At 37.1% G+C, this 27,809-nt stretch overlaps 1 protein-coding gene across 1 annotated transcript; it reads left to right on the top strand.

Moving 5' to 3' along the window:
- Nucleotides 1–318: 318 nt before the first annotated feature.
- Nucleotides 319–24,245, top strand: LOC145521238 (amine sulfotransferase-like). The gene is made up of 7 exons (XM_081529589.1): nt 319–363; nt 3,717–3,867; nt 5,909–6,117; nt 14,446–14,572; nt 15,433–15,527; nt 19,173–19,359; nt 24,127–24,245. Exons 2-7 carry the CDS (start codon nt 3,726–3,728, stop codon nt 24,243–24,245), a joined length of 879 nt encoding a protein of 292 aa, XP_081385715.1. The 5' UTR covers nt 319–363; nt 3,717–3,725.
- Nucleotides 24,246–27,809: the final 3,564 nt, after the last annotated feature.

Raw genomic sequence — 27,809 nt, 5'->3', positions numbered from 1 at the left:
GTTTCTATAGCTCTCAAATATTATACATCCTTTTGTGTGTTGTACAGTTTTCAAAGTTAAGTAAATATGACTTACTGGCTACATACATTTCTCTTTAGTATCTCCGACAGTTTTGAATACTTTTTTTTTTAGTTTATTGAATATTTACTCAATATCTGAGCAACCTGATATCCTTTCCCTAATGTCAACAGAATCAGATTCAATTTGTTTATCCATACTGGGCTACCAGCTGACATTCTAGAACACTACTCATTGGTCAAATCAAACTTTGCAAGGAGTATTTCTTCCTCAGCAACACATCAATCCCTAACATCCCTAAGGTTGTATCAGAGTGAATCCTGCTTCATCAGTTCACCTCTAACAGTGAGTAGTAATAAGGTAGACCTAGCCTTTTTCAAGTCTTACCCTCTCTTCAGCACACAAACACACTTAATTTTTCTCCTCAGTTTGCTGTTTTTTCCCCCCTCTCCTTTTACTTTAGGCTTCAGTGCAAGAATAAGGAGAAACAAGATGTCCTTTCTGTCTACTGTCACCTTCTCCTATATTCATCATGAATATATATACAAGTCTTGCCAATGCTGAGTTTCTGTATGAATCCACCCCATATCCAACTCTTGTCTTGCATCTGTGACAAACAACTCATGATTTTCTCTTAAAGCTGTGCAAGACAGAGTGAACTATTAATAGCAAAGAAGTGGTATTCAGAATGTTTGTGTGGACTGCCTGATACGCTTTCAACTTTTCGTAGCATTCAGGGTCTGGAATTTGTGTTTTCTAAGAGGTTGTTTGGGGTGGCATTGTGCGGTGCCAGGTGGTGTGTGATAGTGACTCATTTTCACCTTTGCTTGCACTTCAACTATATTTTCTATTTATGAACCTCTGCATTTGTCCATGTTATTCAGTAAAAATGCTGCCACACCACACTCCACATTATGAATTCTTCAAGGTTTTTCATGATATCTTTGTGATGCCCATGTCAAAATAGCTCTACAGATATTGAAACAATTCTTTGCAGGTTATCAGTCTATTCTCAGTCCTCAATAGTTGAGGTTCTGTGGACTGCAACTTGAGTGAGATAACTACAAGCAGGTTGGTAGAACTCTAACTGAATCTTCAACTGAGAGGCAAATTGTTGTTGTTGCTGTTGTTGTTGTTTATTCACCAAGTCTTGTCCCACTCTTTTGTGACCCCATGGACTATAACGCATCAGGCTTCTCTATCTATGGGATTTCCCAGGCAAGAATGCTGGAGTGGGTTGCCATTTCTTCTCCAGGTGATCTTCCCTACCTATGGATTGAACGAACATCTCCTGCATTGCAAAACAGCATGCCCCAAAGGCTTCTCTGAAAGTTGAGATAAAATATCAATTGAAACAAAGATAGGGAATTAACATTATTTTGATTCTCATTTTTGGAAAGTCTAGGTTGTTAAAATGCAGATTTCCAAGTCACACTCCCCAGAAATTCTGATTCTGCCAGTCTGAAATAGGGCCTACAATATGAAAGCTTGTGCAGACTCCCAGGTGATTCTAATACAAGTGATTTTTTTCTCTTCCTTACAAACTAAGCCCAACTTTTATCTCCTTTTAATGATAAGGTGGTCTTTCCCAGGTGGTTCAGTGTAAAGAATCTGCATGCAATGCAGGAGATGCAGGTTCAATCGCAGGGTTGGGAACATCCCTTGAAGAAGAAAATGGCAACCCACCCTAGTATCCTTGCCTGAAAAACCTCACAGACAGAGGAGCCTGGCAGGCTATAGTCCATTAGGTCGCAAAAGAGTCAGGCAGTACTAGTGACTAAACAACAACAGCAGTGATTCAATGAGTTAGATTGTCTGAAAGGATTAAATGTTGCTTTGTGATTAAGCTATATTTGCAAAATTTTTAACGAATTCATTTTCTTGGTGTGCACAGAAATTGTTAAAAAGTACATAACTGAAATATATGCTGGCTCTAAATATAATATTGTTAGAACTTCTCGGATTCCCTCATCTATTTAACAATTAGGAATAGAGTTCTCCCTAATAAAGCGCTCCTGGACAAGGGCCCTGTCCTTTCCTCACCCAGACCCATCAGCAAATCTTACTTCCTGACAAAAAAAATAATAATTTCTAATAGTAAAGACTTAGATATGGATTTTTCTGGAACTAATGAAATAGTGTTTGGCAGGCATGATTTTTGAAGATGCATGTTTAGACTGCTACCAATTTTTGCATTCACTTTCTTTTTTAGACTTATTTCAGAATTCTGATTTAAAAAAAAAAAAAACTTCTATTGGAAAATACAATAATTACCAAATAGTATCTTGAACTATATGAAGGAACATTTCCAACCTAAATCCAATTGGTATTTCTCCCACAGAACATATCCCATAATTCATTTGAAAGAGCATATCAGATTCAAGAACCTCAAAAGCTTCTTTCAGAGACAGCAGATTCTTCATGTTCCAGAAGAAAAAGAGAAGTTAAAAGTACATTCATTAAAGAAATGTTTACTTCTAAAACAATGTACTTCTAAAACAATGAAAATCATGTAACGTGTAAACATATAAAATCATAGGAAACAGTATGATAAAATGTTTAAGACCATGGACTCTGTTGCCAATTGTCTGGCATCAAATTGAAAGCTTGTTGCTGAGCTGTGAAAGACGCTGGGATTCTTGACCTCAGGAGGAGAAGAATTCAATCTGGGGCCAGCGACAAAGTTTGATTGCTCAGAGCTTTTGTGTAATAATATTTTATTAAAGTATAAAAGAGATAGAGGAAGCTTCTGACACAGACATCAGAAGGGGACAGAAAGAGTGCTCCGCTGCTAGTTTTTAGCAGGATGTTCTATAGCTACTTGCAGTCAGCTAATTGAAAAAAGGGAATGTCTCAAAACTCAGAGACTAGCAACAGGCCCCTCACACACAACATGCATTTTGAGATAACACTGGCACAATGTGAGCTGTCGTGGACCATAAAATGATAGATATGAATCTTAAAGAAAGGCAGGTATCCAAGCAAATACAGTCTCGTTAACATAGCTTAAGAGAACATTTGCTTGAGTAAAACATACTGGTTTGTCAAGTCAGTTCTGAGTCTTAGGCAAGCACTGGCTTGAAGACAGAGTCTAGGGTAAATACATAGTTCATTAACACAGCTTAAGATAAACATTTCCATAAGAAAAATGCATTGGTTAGCTCAAGGTTTGAGAAAAGTTAAGTTCAGGTGGAACCAGGTATCCTCTTTATGTCAACACTGAATTTTAAAAGAAACCCCTTTTTAAATTTGCACAGAGAAGGGGAAAATATCTAACACGTGTAGTTTGTTTCCTCCTGTTGCTTAAGAGAGAGATAAAAAATGTCTGACACTTGTAGCCTATTTTCTCCATTTGGAGACCCTGGCCTTTCTGCCTGTTGCCCTCTCAAAATCTTGGAGCTCTGGTAACTGGGCCACCTTGAGTGGTTTGCTGATTTACTAACCTGTATGTTTGAATTCATGATAATATTGCCTTCAAGGCAAGCACTTTAACTTAGTATCTTCTTTCCCCATCTTTAACACAGTGGTAATAACAATATCTCTAGTGAAAAAGGGTTCCTGTGAAGATTGAATGATATACTATATGTAAGCTGGTTTCTCTGGTAAACGAGTTGATCCATATTGAACATTCAGGAAGTCTTAGTCATTATTGTAAAATATGAAGAATTTGAATGTATTTTATCTGTTTTTACTTGTAGGTGATAGTAATGGATGATGAAGACACATATTTATTGAAATTTAAAGGCTATAATTTTGAACGTACTTTTGTTGATATTGACTTTCTAGAAAATCTAGATGACTTTGAAATTAGAGATGATGATGTCTTCATCATTACATACCCCAAATCTGGTAAGTCTGAGGAGTGGCCACCTGTTTCATTCTTCACTCTAGTTTGGTAATACATGTGGACAGATGTACTCTTATCCAGACTTTGACAGTAGCCCAGCCAACAATTAGGTAACCATCTAGGATTAGAAGAAAAGTTGAAAAAATCTCATATCTCTATCTTAAAAGGTCATTTGAAATGCTTATATTGCCATTTCTGTTAGCACATATGAAGAAACCAAATAGGAAGCCAATAGGAGATGCTTGGTAAATGCTGCTCTTGGTCTGAGAATGAAGAAAATACATTAAAAAAAAAAAGCAGGATTTTTGTTAGGAGCATATCTCAGCCAGAACTAATTCATGATTTTGAAGTACACTAAATGCTTTGTACTTCCACATGATAAGAAACCCCAGTAGCTCAGATGATAAAGAATCTGCTTGCAATGCACGATACCTGGGTTCAGTCCCTGGGTTGGGTAGATTCTTTGGAGAAGGAAATGGCAACCTATTCCAGTATTCTTGCTTGGAGAATTCCATCAACAGAGGAGCCAGGTGGGCTACAGTCCAGAGTGTCACAAAGAGTTGGACACAGTTGAGCAACTAACACTTTCCTTACAATAAGAAAATAAATTTCTCTAGGACAAACTGTCCTCAACATGAAATTTTTGCAACTTATTTTATTTTATATTGGGCTTCTCTGATGGCTTAGATGGTAAAGAATCTGCCTGCAATGTAGGAAACCCGGGTTTGATTCCTGGCTTTACAAGATCCCCTGGAGAAAGGAATGACTACCCACTCCAGTGTTCTTGCTTGGATAATTCCATAGACAGAGGAGCCTAGTGGGCTACAGTCCATGGAGTCCTAAAGAGTCAGACACAATTTTTCATATCAGACAATTTTTTATATTACACTGTTTAGAACATAAGGTGACTGGGGCTACTGAAGCAATGTTGTATGAAGTGAATAATATTCTCAAAGACACATTGGCATCTAAGACAATGGAAATAAAATTATTCATGATTTTTATGAAAATACTCCAACTCTTCCCTTTACCATCTACTTTGAAATTCATGACCTTGTTTACTTCCCTGAAATAGTGATATATTGCTTTACTCCTGGATTCTTCCACTCTGTACAACTTATTAACACCTATGATTTGGTGATTATTTTTCCTCCCTTAGTTATCAGTGGCATCTAAGTGTGCCTAGTTTTAGTTCAAACATTGAAGTCCATATCTAGTTTTTCCTTTATCCTTAATTTTACCCAAGTATTTTGTCAAGAAATAATAAGTAAGCAAAAAAAAAAAGAAGTAAGAAAGAGGTCTTGAGCTCTTAATTTGTCTATTCTTTTAAATGACAAAGCATCTATATGCAAGACAGCAAAAGAGACACAGATATAAAGAACAACTCTTTGACTCTGTGGGAGAAGGCAAGAGTGGGATGATTTGAGAGAATAGCATTGAAACATGTATATTACCATATGTGAAATAGACACCAGTCCAAGATGAACGTACGAGACAGGGCACTCAAATCGGGTGCACTTGGACAACCTGATAGTTGGGATGTGGAGGGAGGTGGGAGAGAGTGTTCAGGACGGGGGACACAGGTATAACCCATGGCTGACTCATGTCAGTGTATGGCAAAAACAACCACAGTTTTGTAAAGTAATTAGCCTTCAATTAAAATAAATACATTAATTGTTTTAAAAAAGAAAGGAGACTAAGGAAAGGGGAACAGAGTTAGTCAGAGAAAATTTTGGAAACAGACTTTACTTGAAGTAGAGGAAACAGAAGGAGCTGAAGGATGAATCTGATTCCCTAATGTAATGGAATGAGAACTCCCACTGGTCTTCAGAGTGAAAAAGGAAGTAAAAGCCCTTGATTTCATCTCTAATAATTTTAATATAAAACACAAACAAACAGAAAACTTAGACAAATTCACTGACATCTTTAGGGTGGTAAAAAGAAAGAAAAAGCTTCAAATAATTTTGAGATGGATGGCATTATTACTGACATTTATTGTTAAAAATTAATTCAAGGTTGAAAACAAGATATATATTTTTACAGGTACCATCTGGACTCAGCAGATATTAAGCTTGATTTACTATGAGGGACATCGTAACAGAACTGAAACTGTGGAAACAGTTGACAGAAGCCCCTTCCTGGAATACAATCTACGCAGAATAGACTATGGGAAGAGACCATCCCCTCGCCTCTTTACCTCCCACATCCCATACTATCTAGCACCAAAAGGTCTCAAGAACAAAAAAGCTAAAGTAAGTCACACAAATAGCTCATGACCCTTTTGAACAAACAAAAATAGTTTCTTTACATAATGTCCTCCCAAACCCACTCATTCACATTCCTTCTAATGGGATTATTATAATCTTTCTGATATTGTTCTTAGTTGCTCAGTCCTGTCTGACTCTTTACAATCCCATGGACTGTAGCCCATCAGGCTCTTCTGTCCATGGGGATTCTCCAGGCAAGAATACTGGAGTGGGTTGCCATGCTCTCCTCCAGGGGATCTTCCCAATGCAGAGATTGTACCCAGGTCTCCCATGTTGCAGGTGGATTCTTTAGAGTCTGAAGCAACAGGGAAACCCATGAATGCTGGAGAACCCTATCTCTTCTCCAGGGGAACTTTCTAACCCAGGAATCAAACCAGTGTCTCCTGCACTGCAGGCGGATTCTTTACAACCTGTGCTACCAGGGAAGCCCTAGTACCTGTTGCTGCTGCTGCTGCTGCTAAGTTGCTTCAGTCTTGTCAGACTCTGTGCGACTCCGTAGACTGAGCCCACCAGGCTCCCCCATCCCTGGAATTCTCCAGGCAAGAACACTGGAGTGGGTTGCCATTTCCTTTTCCAATGCATGAAAGTGAAAAGTGAAAGTGAAGTCACTCAGTCGTGTCTGACTCCCAGCGACCCCATGGACTGCAGCCTACCAGGCTCCTCCGTCCATGGGGTTTCCCAGGCAAGAGTACTGGAGTGGGGTGCCATTGCCCTCTCTGCTGGTACTTGTTATACCCCACAAAATAAAAATACTATTTTGCACATTAAAGCTGTATATGAAATTGTAACTATCTACATGGATTGGGATGTCACACACATTGTTTGCAGTGTAATTATAAAAAATATAGCAAAAATTATTTTGCCATCACATAAAATCTGTTGTCTTTAACAATTTAGTAGGATTTTATTCTATGACTACATATACATTATATATGATTGTGAATTGATGAACAGGTTAAGTTTTAGAAATGTCTATTCAGTTCAGTCGCTCAGTCGTGTCTAACTCTTTGTGACCCCATGAATTGCAGCATGCCAGGTCTCCCTGTCCATCACCAACTCCCGGAGTCTACCCAACCAAACCCATGTCCATTGAGTCGGTGATGCCATGCAACCATCTCATCCTCTGTCGTCCCCTTCTCCTCCTGCCCCCGATCTTTCCCAGCATCAGGATCTTTTCCAATGAGTCAACTCTTCGCATGAGGTGGCCAAAGTATTGGAGTTTCAGCTTCAACATCAGTCCTTCCAATGAACACTCAGGACTGATCTCATTTAGGAGAAAATGTCTGTACCATATTGCAATAAGCAGTCTTATAGATCTTCACAGTTTTTTTGTTCTGGTGAAGTGTTTCCCTAAAAGTGAAAATTTCAGCTTGAGATGTCCAAATATTTTAAATGTTGTTAGGTTTTATCTACTTGCCTTATAAAATCTATCACTAGTCTAAGTCACTTCAGTCGTGTCTGACTCTGTGTGACCCCATAGACGGCAGCCCCCCAGGTTCCCCCATCCCTGGGATTCTCCAGGCGAGAACACTGGAGTGGGTTGCCATTTCCTTGTCCAGTGCATGAAAGGGAAAAGTGAAAGTGAAGTCGCTCAGTCATGTCCGACTCTTAGCGACCCCACTGGCACTCATCAAATAGCATATAAGAATGCTTTATTCCTTACACACTCACCAAAGAATGAAATTATAAATCTTTGCTAATGTATTAGGTATGAACAATCTTATTCTTGAGTAACTATAGTCCTATTGGTTTTAATAAACTTGAACCCCCTTCTGTTTATTTCTAGGCCTTGAAATATCTTTCATATTCTTTGCCTTTCTTAAAACTTTTCTTTATTTAATGTTTGATTGAAGCATTTATATGGAGTAAAAATTGTTCCCCTTAACAGTTTACCATTAAAACTTGTTGAACGCTTTTAATTTCATGTAACCAACTTAACAATCTTTCCTTCATAGTATCTTGCTGTCGAGTTTTGTCAATAAACACTTCCCAGTCAGAAAGATTGTGCAAATACTTTCCACTTTTCCTTTCTGTTTTTATTTTTTACATTTAATTATAAATTATATTGGATCTCACAGGTAATTTGAAATATGACTATTGTATAATAATTGCCGATGGGATTGACCAGTTGATCCAATATGATTTCAGCATTTAGTTTTTCCCTACTATATTCAAGTCTACATTCTGATACACTATTTCCATATTTCCTTCCTCTGATTATTCATTCTTCATTCCCAAAATTAATTGATATATTTAGTATGTGCCCATTCTTCAATGTTTTGAATGGTGTAACTGATAAGGAAAATCCCATGAAGTTTATTCTTTAATATGTTAATTTTCCAATAATATTTAGATAATGATTAGCATTAGTAAAATAAGATTTAGTCAGAGAAAATCATTATCATTGCTCTTTTCCAACATTCCATCCAGCAATATTCTATTGCTCTTTATTTATCAGATATACATTCATGTCTGGGCTTCCCAGGAGGCTCAGTGGTAGAGAATCTGCCTGCGAGGCAGCAGATGTGGGTTGTATACCTGGGTCGGGAAGATCCCCTGGAGAAGGAAATGACAAACCTCTCCAGTATTCTTGCCTGGAGAATCCCCACGGACAGAGAAGCCTGGCGGGCTGCAGTCCCTCAGGTCACAAAAGTGCTGGACATGACTCAGCAACTAAACAAAAACAACATTTGTGTCCACCACGAGAGCTGTGATGCTCTTTGTATGCTTCCTACATTTTTTTTTCCTGGATTGCCAATTTTTGGTTTAAATTTTGCACACGTAATTAATTGGTTTTCATTATTGCCTTCTCTAATTAGCTATTACTGTTATAAAGTAAATGATACTGGTCTTGTTACACTATTATATTTGGCTCCACAAATCTCTTCATTTTATTAATTTTCCCTATATTCTCTGAAATACATTTTATTTTAGAATAAAATACATTCTATATTTCTCTGCTTTTCAATATTGGCACTTCCTTCTTTTCTGTTTCAAGACTTAAAAATCTGTAGAAAAGAAATAGAATAATAGAGGTGATGAGAAATATTATGTCCTTGACTGACACTTTTTAGTATACTTTTCTTGATTTTGTTTTTTGTTTTATGTTGCAATGATTTTGAGGTACACAATGCTGAGAAATACTTTTTCCTCCTTTCTCAGTTCACTTGAAATTTTAATTTTGTTCTTCAGAAAAGTTCTAATAACTGAAAAGTTCTTTTTTGGCACCCTATAGGTACAACATTCCCTCTTTCCCACCTTTAAACTAAAGCAAAAAGAAATTGATTAGATATTTACTAATGTTTTATTTCTGAGATAAATCTTACAGAATTATATTTTGCACTTTATTAATATTCTGCTATAAGAGTTTTACTTATTTTTTCAGGAAGTTTTAACTGTAATTATTTTTAGAATAGACAGTTTTCTCTGATATTGAGAGATATTTGATTTGATTTGATTTGATTTTTTTTTTTTTAATAAATTTATTTATTTTAGTTGGGGGCTAATTACTTTACAATATTGTAATAGTTTTTGCCATACATTGATATGAATCAGCCATGGGTTTACATGTGTTCCCCTTCCTGGACCCCCCACCCACCTCCCTCCCCATCCCATCCTTCTGGATCATCCCATTGCCCCGGCCCTGAGCCCTTGTCACATGCATCGAACATGGAATGGTGCTCTGTTTCACATATGACAATACACATGTCTCAATGCCATTCTCCGAGAACGTCCCACCCTCCTCCCTCAGAGTCCATAAAATTGTTCCATGCATCTGTGTCTCTTATTCTGTCTCGCATATAGGGTTATCGTTACCATCTTTCAAATTCCATATATATGCATTAGTATACTGTATTGTTGTTTTTCTTTCTGGCTTACTTCACTCTGTATAATGGGCTCCAGTTTCATCCATCTCAGTAGAACCGATTCAAATGTATTTTTTTTAATGGCTGAGTAATATTCCATTGTGTATATGTACCACAGCTTCCTTATCCATTCATCTGCTGATGGACATCTAGGTTGCTTCCATGTCCTGGCTATTGTAAACAGTGCTGCGTTGAACATTGGGGTACACGCGTCTCTTTCAATTCTGGTTTCCTCGGTGTATATGCCCAGCAGTGGGATTGCTGGGTCATATGGCAGTTCTATTCCCAGTTTTTTAAGGAATCTCCACACTGTTCTCCATAGTGGCTGTACTAGTTTGCATTCCCACCAACAGTGTAAGAGGGTTCCCTTTTCTCCACACCCTCTCCAGCATTTATTGCTTGTAGACTTTTGGATAGCAGCCATTCTGACTGGTGTGAAATGATACCTCATTGTGGTTTTGATTTTAATATCACTGTAAGTCAATTTTGTAAGACAAATTTTGAAGCTTTTAAACTTTGGTTAGGTTTTCAAGTATTTTAAAATTATAAATAGGAAGAATATTTTGAAGGTTTAATTAAATTCCACTATAATATGTCTCATACTGATAGCTCTATAGTTCTAAAACCTTTTCCTTTTTTCAGTTTATTTTATTTAGCTACCTTTACTATAATTTTATTTTCAAAGTAAATTATCATCCTTTCATCTATATTTCAAAACTGTTGGAAAAAACTGCAACATATACTTTCATGAACTAATGAATATTTACCCAATTCTATGATTACATCTTATCATTCATCAGTAACAGTGAAAATTTCTATAATCTTTCCTTTGTACATTTTTCAGACTCTGGACATTTTCCTATTATATTGTTATTTTTGCTGCAAGGAACTAAAATGTTTAAAAATAATTTAATATTTTCTACTTCATTGATTTCTGCTTTGATTTTAACTTTTTCTCATATTTTGTTTGAATATATTTTTGTCATGTGCTAGCCAATATTTATTTGTTAAATATGGACATTTTAAAATGCTGAATATCCATTTCAATATTGCTATTGGCATAATGTCGTTAGCATCAAAGTAATCTATCTTTCATTTTAATTTTCTTTAATTTTCTCATTGGTCCAAATTATTCTGAAGAATTTTTACTTTCAAATAAAATGTTTATAAACATTTATAAAATTAAAATTGTTTTTCAGTGTTGGTAATTAGTATTGTGGAATAGTCATGATGGAATCAGGTAATAGTAAGAGTTCTAAGTTTTGAAATTCATTAAGAAGTTTTATGGCCAATTACATGTAAATCAATTTTTCAATACATTCCACGACTACATGAGAAAATGATGTATATTTCTGTTGGGACACCAGAATTTGAAATTGTTAGTCATTCAGTTGTGTCTGACTCTTTGTGGCCTCATGGACTGTAGCCCGACAGGCTTCTCTGTTCGTGGAATTCTCCAGGCACGAATACTAGAATGGGTAGCCATTCTTTGTCCAGGGGATCTTCCTGGCCCAGGGATCAAACCCAGGTATGTTGTCTTGCAGGCAGATTCATTACCATTTGAGCCACCTTGGGATACTAACACAAACATATAAAAGAAATTTTGCTAAATAATATTATAAATCTATTATGTTAATCCTTTTATGCTTATGTCTGAAGATAAGTGTGTAAATTTTTATGTTTGTTACTAAACAGATCTCTTTACAGAGTTTCTAGACATTGTGCTATTCACATTTTTCTATTAATGCAGTATACAGATTCCTATTCTGTTGGTCATTAGAAACAAGTGTTTTATTGTCTTATTAAAATATTTGGCTTTAAATTCTACTTAGCTATATATTATCAATTGTTTTCCCTTTCTCTGAGATTTTGACATGTGCCTTTTCTTGTTCTTTATTTTCAATGTTATTTTTGACTGCTCTATAATTTTATATGTTACGTAGGTAATTCTATGAGACCCACACTTCTCCTTCATTGAATACTTAGGTTATCCCATTATTCTGTTATTAGAACATGCTATCTTACATTACATTCTTGAGCATGTCCATGGTGCTCATCAGCATGAGCTTCCCTAAGCACCCAAGAATAGAATGGCAAAGCCACAAGGTACAAAAATATTCCACTTCATAAAATGATGCTATTTTTTTCAAAGTTGCTGCAGCATAAACAGTGAAAGCTATAAAATATGACTTTTTATTTTTCTTTTAGTATTTTTTTCTATCGGATTTCCCTATTTTATCAATTTAGTGATTATAAGATGCTATCTAAAATTGGTCTTAATTTCCATTTATTTAATCAATAATGAATTTAAGCAGGTTTTGAAAACTTTATTGGCCACAGTTATTTTTTATTCAGTGAAATTATTATAATTTTTGTCAGTTTTTTTATGTTACCTTTTTCATAGAGATTGTTTATGAATCTTCTGTTTTATTTTGTTTTTGTTGTTGTTCAGTCTCTAAGTCATATCTGACTCTGTGGGACCCCATGGACTGCAGCACGCCAGGCCTCTCTGTCCTTCACTATCTCTAGGAGGTTACTCAAACTCATGTCCATTGAGTCGGTGATGCTGTCGAATCATCTCATCTTCTGTCGCCCTCTTCTCCTTTTGCCTTGACTCTTTCTCAATATCAAGGTCTTTTATGATGAGCAGGGTCTTTGCATCATGTGGCCAACATATTGGACCTTCAGCTTCAGCATCAGTCTTTCTGATTAGCTCAGAGTTGATTTTCTTTAGAATTGATTGGCTTGATCTCCTTGCTGTCTAAGGGACTCTCAAGGGTCTTCTCCAGCACCACAATTGGAAAGAATCAGCTCTTTGGTGCTCAGCCTTCTTTATGGTCCAACTCTCACATCCATATATGACTACTGGGAAAAACACAGCTTTGACTATATGGACCATTGTTGGCAAAGTGAGCTCTCTGCTTTCTACACTGTCTAGGTTTGTCATAGCTTTCTTTCCAAGGAGCAAGCATCTTTTAATTTTATGGCTGCAGTTGCCGTCTGCAGTGATTCTGAAGCCCAAGAAAATAAAATCTAACACTATTTCCACTTTTCCCCCTTTTTGCTGTGAAATAATGGGACAAGATGTCATGATTTTAGTTTTTGAATGTTGACTTTTAAGCTAGTATTTTCACTCTCTTGTTTCACCCTCATCAAGAGGCTCTTTAGTTCCTCTTTGCTTTCTGCCATTAGAATGGTATCATCTGCATATTTGAGGTTGTTGATATTTCTCCCAGCAATCTTGATTCCAGGTTGTGATTCATTCAGCCCAGCATTTTGTATGATGAACTCTGCATAGAGGGCTTCCCAGGTGGTGCTAGTGCTAAAGAACCTGCCTACCAACGCACGAGATGTAAGAGACGTGGGTTTGATCCCCCAGTCAGGAAGATCCCTGGAGGAGGGCTCACAACCCACTCCAGCATTCTTGGCTTGATAATCCCATGAACAGAGGAGTCTGGTGGGCTACAGTCCATGGGTTGCAGTGAGTCACACATGATTGAAGCGACTTAGCACACAGGCACTCTGCATAGAGGTTAAATAAGCAGGGTGACAATACACAGCCTTGATGTACTCCTTTTCAATTTTGAATAATCCATTGTTCCATGTTTGGTTCTCTGCCTTTCCTAAACCCAGCTTGTACACCTGGAAGTTCTTGGTTCACATAGTGCTGAAGCCTAATTGCAGGATTTTAAGCATTACCTTGGTAGCATGTGAAATGAATACAATTGTATGGTAGTTTGAACACAATTCTAGATACTAATCTATTATTGGTATCTGTGTTGCACTTATATTTTCTTGCTTCTTGTAAAGCTTTGGTACATTTTGATGAACAGCATTTTTATTTTAATGGAGTCTGATTGATCCATTTTTGTGTATTTTTATATGGGAAATATATTCCTGTTTGTAAAATAGATTCTTTACACAAGGTCTGTAATACATTCTTTATCTTTTTAGATGCTAAAGATTTGCTTTCAAAGTTAAATCCTTTATCCTTTTGTAATGTGTTTCTATACATTGTGTGAAGTAGAAATCCATTTTTTAGTAAAGATTATTATTTACCCAACATCATCTGTTAAGCATATGTTCCTTTTCTCACTGATCTCCAGTGCTACCTTGTCTGTATATCAAATATCACTTAATGCTCACAGAGGGTAAATGGAACATCTTTTACGGAAGGTAATTTGCAAACTTAATCAACCTTACAATAAATAATTTCAATTTTAGAAATTAGTCCTATATGCTCACCCAAGTGAAAATCCATAATAATAAAGATTTTATTGCAATGATCCTTTTGATAGAAAAAACCTTGGGAATAAGTTAGTTTCATCAGTAGCAGCCTGGATAAAATAAATTAATTTGCATTCATATAATGAAATACTAAGTAGGTATTAAAAAATTTATAAAGATAACCCAGAGTTGTTAAAATGATTCATTATTCCCTCTGCAGGTAATTTACATGTACAGAAACCCCAAGGATGTTTTGACTTCATATTTTCATTTTTCTAATTTGTTGATTACATTAGAAGCTTCAAATAACATAGGACATTTCATGGAAAGATTTCTAGATGGAAAAGGTAACTATGAATTTATTTTGAAGCAACAGGTTTATGAGGCCACGTTGTCATTTCGCCAAATTCTCAAACCAAGGGAACATATTTTAGTGAGAAGAGAAGGCTACTCATAATATGCACAATATACACAAGTGGTTGGTATTGGCTATCTACTTGCCAGCCTACAGCTTTTTTTTTTTAAGCTAGGACCACTTACCCTGAGAATTGTAATGCTGCATAGTGTATAAGAGAAATTTTGACCAGAGAATAATAGGATCAGAAAAGGTCTAGATCCAAAGCTCATTCCAGAGTAGCTAATGTAGGTGTAGTTTTGAGCTCTGTCATGGTCCTGGGTTAGACCTTATATGGCGGGTGTGGGATTCCCATTCCAGCACTGAGAAAGATAGACTGATGTAAGCGATTTGTGGAATGTGGGGTCTGGGCTTTCTCACATTTAGAAGTTTATATTCATGTGCTGTTTTGTAGGTAAATAAAGTTGTTATGCACAGATTTTTAAATAGACAATAATAGGAGAAATAAAGATGTATGTTTTCAGGTGAAGGAAGCAGATGAAGGAAGGGAGTGATCTTAACAAAATTTTAATTCTTAACTAATCTTAGTTCTTACCAAAGAATTTAGTTCTTCAGGATTGTTTTGCTTGCATTGCTGCTATCCTACATATGTTGAAGACTTTGCAAAAGCAGTTTTCTATTAAAATGATGCAATCGTTTTCCACAACTCCACTTTTTAAAAGATAGCATAGATGTCCAGTGGTTTGGAGCTTGGTTTGCCTTTTGAAGATTCTTGAACAGAAAAGACAGACTATAGTTCATTATGTAGTAAGTGTGACATCTTTACCTGATAACTTATTAATTTTCCCACAGTGGTAGGAAGCCTTTGGTTTGATCACATCAGAGGCTGGTATGAGCACAGACATGATTTCAGTATCCTGTTCATGATGTATGAGGAGATGAAGAAGGTAAGAGAAGAAAGTTATTTTTAAATTCTTTCTTGGATATTCTTTCATCCAGTTTCAATGAACCATGTTCTCCTACTTATCTTTGTATGGTTGACTTAAAAAATGCACTATGTGAAAACTGTGAGTTAAGTTTTGGGGGGGCAAAATGAGGGCTGCAGCCCAGGAGACAGCACCTCAGATAGCTCTGAGAAACTGCTCCAAAGACGCAGGGGGGAAGGTCGGTATATGTGTGATTTTTGGTGAAGGGGGATACATGCAGTCGAGCACATATTTTCCCAGAAGGTTTCTTCTAGTCTTGTGGAGCTTTTGCTATCCACGGGGAACAGTCGTCATCATGCAGGATTTTAGTGCTTTTCTAGATATGAGAAGATACAAGAACTGGGCTCATAAAATCAGCTCCTGAAAATATCTAACTATCTGAAGACCTATCCTGCCAGTTTTTCCCTGAGCTCAGAGTGCCTCATTTCTGCTCTCCAGCTGAACTCCTTTCAGGGGGTGTTGAAGGCCAGCAGCTGCCACAGCACATGATTTAATCCTTGTAGAAGGAGGTGACAAGTGCCAATTTGTAGTCGACAGGATCTAACTACTTTTCCGGGTTATTTTTTTCTTGGAGGGGAGGGGTTTAATCTTCTGCAGCTCATTCATTACTGGTCTTCGATGCTCTCTTCTCACTGTGCCCACTCATCACTTTTGATTCCTCTTCATATGTTCATCTGTTACAACAAAGGCATACTCCATTGTGTAGACCTCTCATATCTTAAAATAGAGAAAGGGCACTAGGAACCGCTGAGGTGAAGAGCTATTAAAATAGGGCTAATTAACTGAGGTGGATGTGTGCTCTGTGATGCAAGCTCTTCCTGTTTTTATTTTTTTTAAAGAAACTCTTTAAATCATCTTTCCTACATAATCTCATAATATTTATTCTTTGTCATCCGATTAAAGCTGTCTTAAAATATTGCATAAACCCAACAAAACACATTTAAGTTCACTATTTTGTAATCTATGATTGATATGTTCGTTCACTAAGACATCATTTCTTCACTCATTTCATCAAGAATTATTGAATACCTAATTTGTGACAGAGAGTAAATTATGAGAAAAAGAGAACTGAACCTTTTATTTGCACAGCTTATCATTTAACAGGAAAGACAGGTATTCCCAAACAAGTATAAATAATGAAAAACTATACAAGTAATATTAAGAAAAGACACGAATTTCATATAAGTATGTAGAAGAAGAGGATCTGGTATCATCAAAGGTGATAGGCAGTGTTTTCTGAAAAAAAGTAACCTGAAAACTGCAAGCTAATAAATACGTATTATGACTCCCACTTTGTGGCAATTGTAAATAATGCTGCTATTACTATGAGTGTACACATATCTGATCCTCATCTTCATTTCTTTTGCATGTATGCCCATTGGACTTGTTGGATATGGACTTTAACTTTTTGAGGACTTTGAAAGTGTAGTAAACTTTGAAAGAGGAGGTCTAATGCCGCTATATGTGATATTCTCATTCAAGACTCTATTGGATATCGAATGCCACTTGAGATTCCATTTGAATTTTACAATGAATTTTTCCATGTGTAAAAATATCATTGGGATGTTGATAAGGATTGCACTGAATCTGTGAATCACTTTTGGTGATATTAACATCTTGACATTATTAAATTTTCCAGTTCACGACCAAGGGATGTTGTTCTAGTCAACTTTCTAAAATATTTTCCAGAACACAAATATTTCACCACACTGATTAAGTTTATTCCTAAGTATTTCATCAGTTTTGAAACAATTGAAATTGGAATTATTTTGCTATAATTTAGCCTTTTGGAGAAGGAAGTGGCAACCCACCCCAGTATTCTTGCCTGGAAAATCCCTTGGATGGAGGAGCCTGGTAGGCTATAGTCCATGGGGTCCCAGAGTTGGACTGAGTGACTTCACTTTCACCTTTAGCCTTTGGATTGTTCATTGCTAGTGTATAGAAATGTAAGAGTGTTGCATGTTGGCTTTGTATCCTGCAACTTTGCTCAAATTGTTCATTAGTTCTAACAAGGTTGTGTCAGTGTGTAGAATCTTTAGGATTTTTCTATGTATGAAATCATGCTGCCTGTGAACAATTTTCCTTTCCAATTTAGATGCCTTTTATTAATATTTGTTTATTTTTTCCTAACTGTTCTGGCTAGAACTTCTAGTACTATGTTGAAAAGTGTGGAGAAGTGTTGAAGTGGACAGAACAAGCATCTTTGCCTTGTTCCTGATTTTAGTGGAAAATCTTTGAGTCTTTCACCATTAAGTGTGATGCTAGCAGTAGGTACTTTATATACAGCTTTTTCATGTTGAGATAGTTTCCTTTAATTCTTCATTTGTTGAGTGTTTTTGAATCATGAAAACGTGTTGGATATTGTCAAATGCTTTTTCTGCATTAAGTGATATGATCATGTGGTCTTTCCCTTCTTTCTGTTTATGTGATATTACCCTAATTAATTTTCATACTTTGAACCATCTTGCATGCCAGGAGTAAATCCAATTGAATTATCGTTTATAATCTTTTCAATATGTTGTTGAATTTGTTATTAATTTGTTGAGGAATTTTGCACCCTATGTTTCATAAGTGATATTGGTCTTTAGCTTTTTCTTACACTGATTTTCTGGCTTTGGTACCAAAGTCATTCTTGCTTAACTGAATGATTTTGGAAATCTCTCATACTCTTCAATTTTTTGGAAGAATATGAAGAGAATTGGTGTTCATACTTCTTTAAATGTTTGGTAGAAGTCAGTAGGGAAGCCATCAAAATGGGTTTTTCTTTGTATTCAGTGAGTTGCTTTATTCATTCCCTTATGAATTCTGGACTGCTGGGAGCTTCCCATGTGGTGACAGAGATAAAGAATCTGCCTGCCAATGCAAATCTCTTGCATCTCGCAAGATATGCGACTTTGATCCCTGCATTGGGAAGATCCCCTGGAGTAGGAAATGGCAGCCCACTCTGGTGTTCTTGTCTGGGAAATCCCATGAACAGAGGAACCTGGTGGATTACTGGCCTTGGAGGGCTACAAAGAGTTGGACATGACTGAGCGGCTGAGCACACACACAACAAACACAAAGAGAGTATTATTGACCTGTTAACATACTGCCCAACTTAGTAGTTTCTGAACTGGAGGCATGTGTGCGCGCTATCACTTCAGTCGTGTCGGACTCTTTGAAACCCTGTGGGCTCTAGCCCACCAGGCTCCTTGGTCCATGGGATTCTCCATACAAGAATACCCGAGTTGGTTGCCATGCCCTCCTCCAGGGGATCTTCCCAACCCAGGGTTCGAACCCATGTCTCACACGTCTCCTGCACTGGCAGGCAGGTTCTTTACCACTAGTGTCACCTGGGAAACCCTCTGAAATGTATATAATAAGTCTAAAGGTGTTGCTTGAATGAGTGACTGAAGTTGAGCTCCCCTTATAAAATCAAATGATAGGAAACTCTAACAAAGCTGACAACATCACTCACTTTAATCGAATGGATGTTGCAGATCTCAGCCAAACTTTCGACTTAGAAAAACCCCAAGCACTCTCACTTTTCTAAAATGTGGTAAAGATGTTGGGCTATAACTCAGGTGTTCCTTATAGAATGAATAGTTTCTCATACAATTCTTTCAGGATCTCAGAAGTTCTGTGCTTAAAATCAGCAGTTTTCTTGAGAAAGAACTGAGTGAAGAGGATCTGGATGCTGTTGTGAATCAGGCTGCATTTCCGAACATGAAGCTTGATCCTCAAGCTAATTATGATAGTATTCTGAAAAATGACGTCGGGATGAGAACAAACGAGGGACACTTCCTGCGCAAAGGTGATGTTAAGTGGGTAATAGAAGCAAAAGTGTTGAGACTTGTCTTGATTCCTTGGCTGCTAGATGAAGTTAGAAGTGGCCTGCAACATGTCTCTCCAAGGATCAGCATTTAAGCCAGAGAATGAATGATCCTAACTAAAATGAACCTGAACATTATCCCAGGAAGCAGAACAGAACTTCACTACCCGACAAATCAATATTCGGTTCCTTCTTTCTAGACCATGTGACCCTACTCTTCACAATTTGTTAAAAAGTCTTACTGAAAGGCAAAAGATATTTGTCCAGAAGAGCTCCAATTCTTGGTTTACCTTTTGGCTCTTTAGAACATTCTAGATGGAAGGTTAATAAGTATTTTGTTTTGAGAAGGATTTTTATATCATTGCTTTCCCTTCAAGTTCATATTTCTTCATTGTAAAAACTGGATTGATACCTCATTAACCCAATCTGCTATGAATTCAATCATCTAACAACATGAATAAATTTTTATTATGTTCCATTAAGTTGCCAGGGGTTGCTAAGAATGAATATATTTTCTCCTGATACTCCTTAATTTCAATTTTTCCATTTTATCTTTTTAATGAACATTATTCTAAAACATAATTTCCACTTATCTACATTGCTAGACTCATATTTTATCCTAATATATTCATTACAGCACTATTACAATAGACACTGATTAAATTTTAATTATGTAAAGATCGTATTATAATTACTGTGGATACCAATATTTTCAAAAGCCATTGCTTCCTCTTTGTCCCATTTATTATCAGTTTTCACTTTTCCTTGTTCAACTAGATCAGATGTAAAGCATTTCTCAGGTCCATGTAACTTACTTACTGCCTAATGACCATAATATTTACAAAATTAATTCTGATAGCTAAAGATGCCAGTTTATTCATCTTTATTACATAATTGAATTAATGTTGGTTTCAAACTTTGATCAGGTTAAAGTTTTGTGTTAATGACAGCCCTTGGCACCCTGTGTTCCTTGAATTTATTACTTTAAAATCTATTTGTAATGATTCCCCTTTCCATAGGATGTTCCAGGCAATAATACTAGAGTTGCTTGCCATGCCCTGCTCCACGGGATCTTCCCGACCCAGGGATCGAACCCCAGTCTCTTGTGTCTCCTACACTGGCAGGCGGGATACAGTTTATTTACAATATTATATTAGTTTCAGTTGTACAGCATATTTCAGTTCAGTTCAGTTGCTCAGTTGTGTCCATCTCTTTGTGACCCCAGAGACTGCAGCACGCCATGCTTCCCTGTCCATCACCAACTACCGGAGTTTACTCTGACCCCATGTCCATTGAGTCAGTGATGCCTTCGAACCATCTCATCCTCTGCCATCCCCTTCTCTGACTGCCTTCATTTTCCCAGCAACAGGGTCTTTCCTAATGAGTCGATTCTTTGCATCAGGTGGCCAAAGCATTGGAGTTTCACCTTCAGCATCAGTCCTTCCAATGAATATTCAGGACTGATTTCCTTTAGGAAGGGATGGATAGATCTCTGTGCCATCCAAGGGACTCTCAAGAGTCTTCTCCAACAACACAGTTTGAAAGCATCAATTCTTTGGCTCTTAGCTTTATTTATAGTCCAACTAGCTGGAGCTTTGTTGGCAAAGTAATGTCTCTGCTTTTTAATATGCTGTCTAGGTTGGTCATAACTTTTCTTCCAAGGAGCAAGTGTCTTTTAGTTTATGGTTGTACTCACCACTTGCAGTGATTTTGGAGCCCCCCAAAAATAAAGTCTGTCACTTTTTTTACCATCTATTTGCCATGAACTGATGGGCCCAGATACCAGGATCTTAGTTTTCTGAACGTTGAGCTTGAAGCCAATTTGTTCACTCTCCTCTTTCACTTTCATCAAGAGGCTCTTTAGTTCTTCACTTTCTGCCATAAGGGTGGTGTCATCTGCATATCTGAGGTTATTGATATTTCTCCTGGCAATCTTGATTCCAGCTTGTGTTTCTTCCAGCCGAGTTTTTCATGATGTACTCTGCATATAAGTTAAATAAGCAGGATGACAATAGACGGCCTTGATGTACTCCTTTCCCGATTTGGAACCAGTCTGTTGTTCCATGTCCAGTTCTAATTGCTGCTTCTTGACTGGCATACAGATTTCTCAAGAGGCAGGTCAGTCGGTCTGGTATTCCCATGTCTTTTAAGATTTTCCGGTTTGTTGTGATCCACACAGTTAAAGGCTTTGGCATACTCAATAAGGCAGAAGTAGATGTTTTTCTGGAACTCTCTTACTTTTTCGATGATTCAACAGATGTTGGCAATTTGATATCTGGTTCCTCTGCCTTTTCTAAATCCAGCTTGAACATTTGGAAGTTCACAGTTCATGTACTGTTGAAGCCTAGCTTGGAGAATTTTGAGCATTATTACACTAGCTTGTGAGATGAGTGCAATTGTGCGGTAGTTTGAGCATTCTTTGGCATTGCCTTTCTTTGGGATTGGAATGAAAACTGACCTTTTCCAGTCCTGAGGCCACTGGTGAGTTTTCCCAATTTCCCGAATTTCCGTATTGAGTGCAGCACTTTCACAGCATCATCTTTTAGGATTTGAAATAGCTCAACTGGAATCCCATCACCTCCACTAGCTTTGTTCATAGTGATGTTTCCTAAGGCCCACTTTACTTCACATTCCAATATGTCAGGCTCTAGGTGAGTGATCACACCATCGTGATTATCTGGGTGATGAAAATCTTTTTTGTATAGTGCTTCTGTGTATTCCTGCCACCTCTTCTTAATATCTTTTGCTTCTATTAGGTCCATACCATTTCTCTCCTTTACTGTTCCCATCTTTGCATGAAATGTTCCCTTGGCATCTCTAATTTTCTTGAAGAGATCTCTAATGTTTCCCATTCTATTGATTTCCTGTTTCTCTGTATTGAATACTGAGGGAGAAGGCTTTCTTATCTCTCCCTCCTATTTTTTGAAACTCTGCATTCAAATAGGTATATCTTTCCTTTTCTCCTTTGCTTTTTGCTTCTCTTTTTTTCACAGCTATTTGTAAGGCCTCCTCAGACAACCATTTTGCCTTATTGCGTTTCTTTTCTTGGAGATGGTCTTGTTCACTGTGTCTTCCACAATGTCATGAGCCTCCGTCCATAGTTTTTCAGGCACTCTGTCTATCAGATCTAATCCCTTGTATCTTTTGTCCCTTCCAGTGTATAATCATAAGGGATTTGATTAGGTCATACCTGAATGGTCTAGTGGTTTTCCCTACTTCCTTCAATTTTAGTCTGAATTTGGCAATAAGGAGTTCATGATGTGAGCCACAGTCAGCTCCCAGTCTTGTTTTTTCTGATTGTATAGAGGTTTTCCATCTTTGACTGCAAAAAGTATAATCAATCTGATTTCGGTATTGACCATCTGGTGATGTCCATGTGTAGAGTCTTCATTTGTGTTGTTGGAAGAGGGTTTTTACTATGACCAGTGCATTCTCTTTGCAAAACTCTATTAGTCTTTGCTCTGCTTCATTCAGTACTCCAAGGCCAAATTTGCCTGTTACTCCAGGTGTTTCCTGACTTCCTACTTTTGCATTCCAGTCCCCTATAATGCAAAGGACATCTTTTTTGGGTGTTATTTCTAGAAGGTCTTGTAGGTCTTCATAGAACCGTTCAAGTTCAGCTTCTTCAGCATTACTGGTCAGGGCATAGACTTGGATTACCGTGATATTGACTGGTTTGCCTTGGAAATAAACAGAGATCATTCTGTCGTTTTTGAGATTGCATCCAAGTACTGCATTTCGGATTCTTTTTTGACTCTGATGGCTACTCCATCATACATGCACTGCATAGTGATTCACTTTTTTTGCATATTATACTCCGTTATAAATTATTGCAAGGTAATTGCTGTGATTCCCTGTGCTATATAGTGTATCCTTGTTGTTTTTCTACTTTATACTGGTATCCCGGAGTCCAGGGTTCTCCAGCCTCTCTAACTGTCCCAGTGGTTTTCCAATCAGCCAAAGTCTCAGATGCCCAGATCTGGCTCAACCTATTCACTCCCCAGTGTCTTCTCACGTGATCTCCCTTTTCCTCTGAGTCTCTCCCAAGGGTCACAGGTCCTGACATGATCGCCCTTCTTCCCTTCATATGTGTGCTATGTATGTAACTTTCTGACAGGCCTGGTTTTCCAGGAGTCTGACTTCCTGTTTCTAGGTAGCATACTTTCAGTGAGAAACCATCAGTGAGAAGCACAGTTTCATTGAGAATTCTTCCACACGAAGGTGTATATTTGACATGTTCTTGGGAAGGAGGTGAACTTCAACTCTCTTTGCTCACCATCTTGATCTCTCTTCTACTTAAAAATCTTTGAGTTTCATTTTTTTGTTGTTGTTGCAATTCTAAAGATGAAGAAAATACTTACTTTGAAGGGTATCATTAAGAACTATATTATGTGATATAATAGATGTGGTTTGCGAAGTATGATATGTGGAACTTTGTAAGATATATTTAAATATTCTAATCTCTTTGCATATTTACCTTTATTTTTCCTTCTTAAGAAAGTTCTATATTAATGGTAGTGGATAATGAAAGTTTAAGTTAAGGAAGTGGTTAGAGCTCTATTTTCTGTGTTACCATGTCCTACGTGTGTTTCAACTCATCCACGTATAAGAAAGAGTGAGGCATCAAATTCCATGGAAAACAAACAGGTATTTATCTGCTTGAGATGATAATAAAGTGGATTGAAGGAAGCTTTTGCCCCAACAGTGCTACCTCCTCACCCAGGGCTGTCCGTGTGCTTGTCCCACCAGGTACCATTGGAGACTGGAAACATCACTTGACAGTGGAGCAAAATGAACGATTTGACAGAGTATTCCAAAGGAAGATGAAAGATTTCCCCTTGAAGTTCATCTGGGAAATAGATGAGTAGAATCAGTGTAAAATATAATAATATTATAAAAATCTAACAACTGGAAAGCATATTTTAATATACACATTAATTTTTGCTTCTCATACAAAGCTTAATTATAAAACTTTCTTAATTAACAGAATAAGTAAACTGTGCTTAGATTCATTGCCATGACTTTAATGAAACTTTGACATTTCAACAATTACAATGATTTGGATAATCTGCATTGTTGGCCTGTATGATAAAGTGAAAGAAAGCAAGATGCAACATGAATATTTTGAGAGTGTTTTCTGTAGCAGGCATTCATTATTTACCTATAATTTTCTAATTGAAATTTGATAATTTGCCTTAAAACCAATGTGAATATTGAGTAAATAAAGAAATCACATCTGCTTCTCAGATGCATCTGTTTAATGATTTACCAGATCACACAATTTACACTAAGGAGTTAAGGTTCAAAGGTGGATTGATCACCTAATAGTCCAATTATTTAACAATTTGGATGGAAAGAAATATTTGTACTATATCACTCACTAAAGTAATCCTATGTGTATTTAAGAGTTGAATATTTAAAATAAAATTACTTTGAACAAGAAGAAAACTATAGATAAATATGTCTTTAAATTCCTAAATGGAGAAAACCTTGTGATGCATAAAAGTGTTGTAAGAAAATTAATAAAATTTATAAAATTCACAATCAAACACTTCAAGGTATCACCCTCCATAACAGTGAATAAATAAAAACAACTCGATACTCAAGTACAGTAAAATAAGTAAGTAAATTGTAGTAGTTCACATAACGAAATTCTATGCACCAGTAAGGATGCAAGAATTATCATTAGATGGTAAATGTATGTTAACCCCAGAAACATGGTATGCACTGGAAGAAAATGCATATGTCTGTTTCAGAATTCATTATACAAGACAGGAAAATTCATACATTTAAACTATGGATATAAAGGGGGTGTGGTTAGCTTTGCAGAGGGAGGAGTATAGTAATTGGTCAGGCAAATGAGATCATTCCTGGGGTGTTCAGTCAATTCAGTCATTCAACCATGTCCAACTCTCTGCGATCCCATGGACTGTAGCACGCCAGTTTTCCTGTCCATCACCAACTCCCGGAGCTTGCTCAAACTCATGTCCATCAAGTCAGTGATGCCATCGAACCATCTCATCCTCTGTCATCCCCTTCTCCTCTTGTCTTCAATCTTTCCCAGCACAAGGGCCTTTTGCAGTGAGTCAGTTGTTCACATCAAGTGGCCAAAGTATTGGATGTTGGTGTTGGATCCTGGGTGTTGGTAATACTCTGTGTTTTGATCTTAGTGCTGGTTCCATAGGGGTGGTCACTTTTTCAATATTATGAAGCTGTACTTGTATGATTTGTGAAATTTTGTGCATTTTGTCAAATGTTAATAAAGTTTATGAAATAACCAATAAACATGAAACCATTCTGTTAGAGCAGATCTCTCCTCACAAACTCTTGCAGTTTATAGAAAAGACAAAATATTGATTCAAAAGAAGCAAAAGTTTAAAAACTAAGTAATGCTCAATGTTAAGAGAGAGTAAGGTAAAATAAATGTTCTCTTAAATAATTTGTGGAAATGGAAATCAGTTCAACTATTCTTCATAACCATTTGAAACAAATTTGTAAAATCCTAAAAAGTAGTCACATTCTATAATCCTGTAATTTTACTTTAAAAATTTCTGATTACTTCAATGAACTCAATTTTTTGCAATTAAAATTTTACCTTCACTACATTTCTTTTTTCAACCAACAAATGTTTCCATTTCCATGAAATTGGTATATTTTTACCGCACAGATATACACACATACATCCCTTTGTGAAGAACAGGAATCTGGAGTTTTCTCTCACTTTTGAAACTCTTTCTTCTTGCATCTTGTTTAAGCACTTTGTTACACATAAGAATGATCTTCTAACCAGATTATGCAAAACAGGGTGCATGTGTGCGTGCTAAGTCACTTCAGTTACATCTGTCTCTTTGTAACCCTGTGGACTGCAGCCTTCCAGGCTCCTTTGCCCATGGGATTCTCCTGGCAAGAATACTGGAGTGTGTTGCCATACCCTCCTCCAGGGGATCTTCCCAACCCAGGGAATAAACTCGTGTCTCTTATATCTCCTGCATTGGCAGATGGGTTCTTTACCACTAGCGCCACCTGGGAAGCAAAACAGGGTGGTTCATCAAAATGATTATTCCCCATTCTTATGCCCAAGACTCAGGCACACACTAAGAAAGTAAACAGTGTAATTTCTGCCTCTATGACTTGACTTTTCTGGACATTGAAGTTCATTCATGTTGTACCATTGTATTAGCACTTTTTCCCAGTTTTACTCCTGAATAGTATGCCATTTTATGGATATACAATATACATATTTTACAAAATTTACCAACTATATACAGAACATACATTAATTTTGTACAATGTTAATTATAGTTCAGTTTTAGCAAAGAGTATTGTGGGAAAGAAAAGAAAGAAAAAGAAAAGAGGTGGAGTATGGTAGGGTGCAGATTTGCTATCCTAGAGCATAGAAAAGTCCCGTCAAGCTCTATGAAGGATGAAGAAGTGATAATAGAACCTACATAAATATTTATGAATTGTGTATAATGTAAATTACCTGCATAATAAGAGGCAATCTGTGGCCTCAAAATACAAAAGGTGAGGAGTAAAAGGGTAAATCCATTAAAGGCAAATACAGATAAGTTTTTATCAGCAGAAAAAAAGACTATTTTAAACTGTTCGATGTTTTATGTAAGCTTCTAGACTAAAGATATGAAACATAGAAGAAAGGGGGACCTAGCACATTACTATGGAAAAACCACCAATTCATAAAGAAAGAAAGAGAAAAAATGGAGTTACAAAATATCTAGAAGTCAAAAAATAAATGGGAGTAGTAATTCCTTCCATGTCAGTTCAGTTCAGTGGCTCAGTTGTGTCCGACTCTTTGGGAACCCATGAATCGCAGCACGCCAGGCCTCCCTGTCCATCACCAACTCCTGGAGTTTACTCAAACCCATGTCCATTGAATCGGTGATGCCATCCAACCATCTCATCCTCCTGCCTTCAATCTTTCCCAGCATCAGGGTCTTTTCCAATGAGTCAGCTCTTCGCATCACGTGGCCAAACTACTGGAGTTTCAGCTTCAACATCAGTCCTTCCAATGAACACCCAGGACTGATCTCCTTTAGGATGGACTGGTTGGATCTCCTTGCAGTCCAAGGGACTCTCAAGAGTCTTCTCCAACACCACAGTTCAAAAGCATCAATTCTTTGGCACTCAGCTTTCTTCACCGTCCAACTCTCACATCCATACATGACCACTGGAAAAACCATAGCCTTGACTAGACGGACCTTTGTTGGCAAAGTAATGTCTCTGCTTTTAAATATGCTGCTGTCTAGGTTGGTCATAACCTTCCTTCCAAGGAGTAAGCGTCTTTTAATTTCATGGCTGCAATCACCATCAGCAGTGATTTTGGAGCCCCAAAAAATAAAGTCTGACACTGTTTCCACTGTTTCCCCATCTACTTCCCATTAATGATGGGACCAGATGCCACGATCCTAGTTTTC

Source organism: Giraffa tippelskirchi, chromosome 9 (assembly GCF_054371585.1).
Source record: "Giraffa tippelskirchi isolate mGirTip1 chromosome 9, T2T-mGirTip1v1.2.pri, whole genome shotgun sequence".
NCBI lineage: Eukaryota > Metazoa > Chordata > Mammalia > Artiodactyla > Giraffidae > Giraffa > Giraffa tippelskirchi.
The sequence above is the reverse complement of the archived record's forward strand: the minus strand, read 5'-3'. Positions and strand labels throughout refer to the sequence as shown.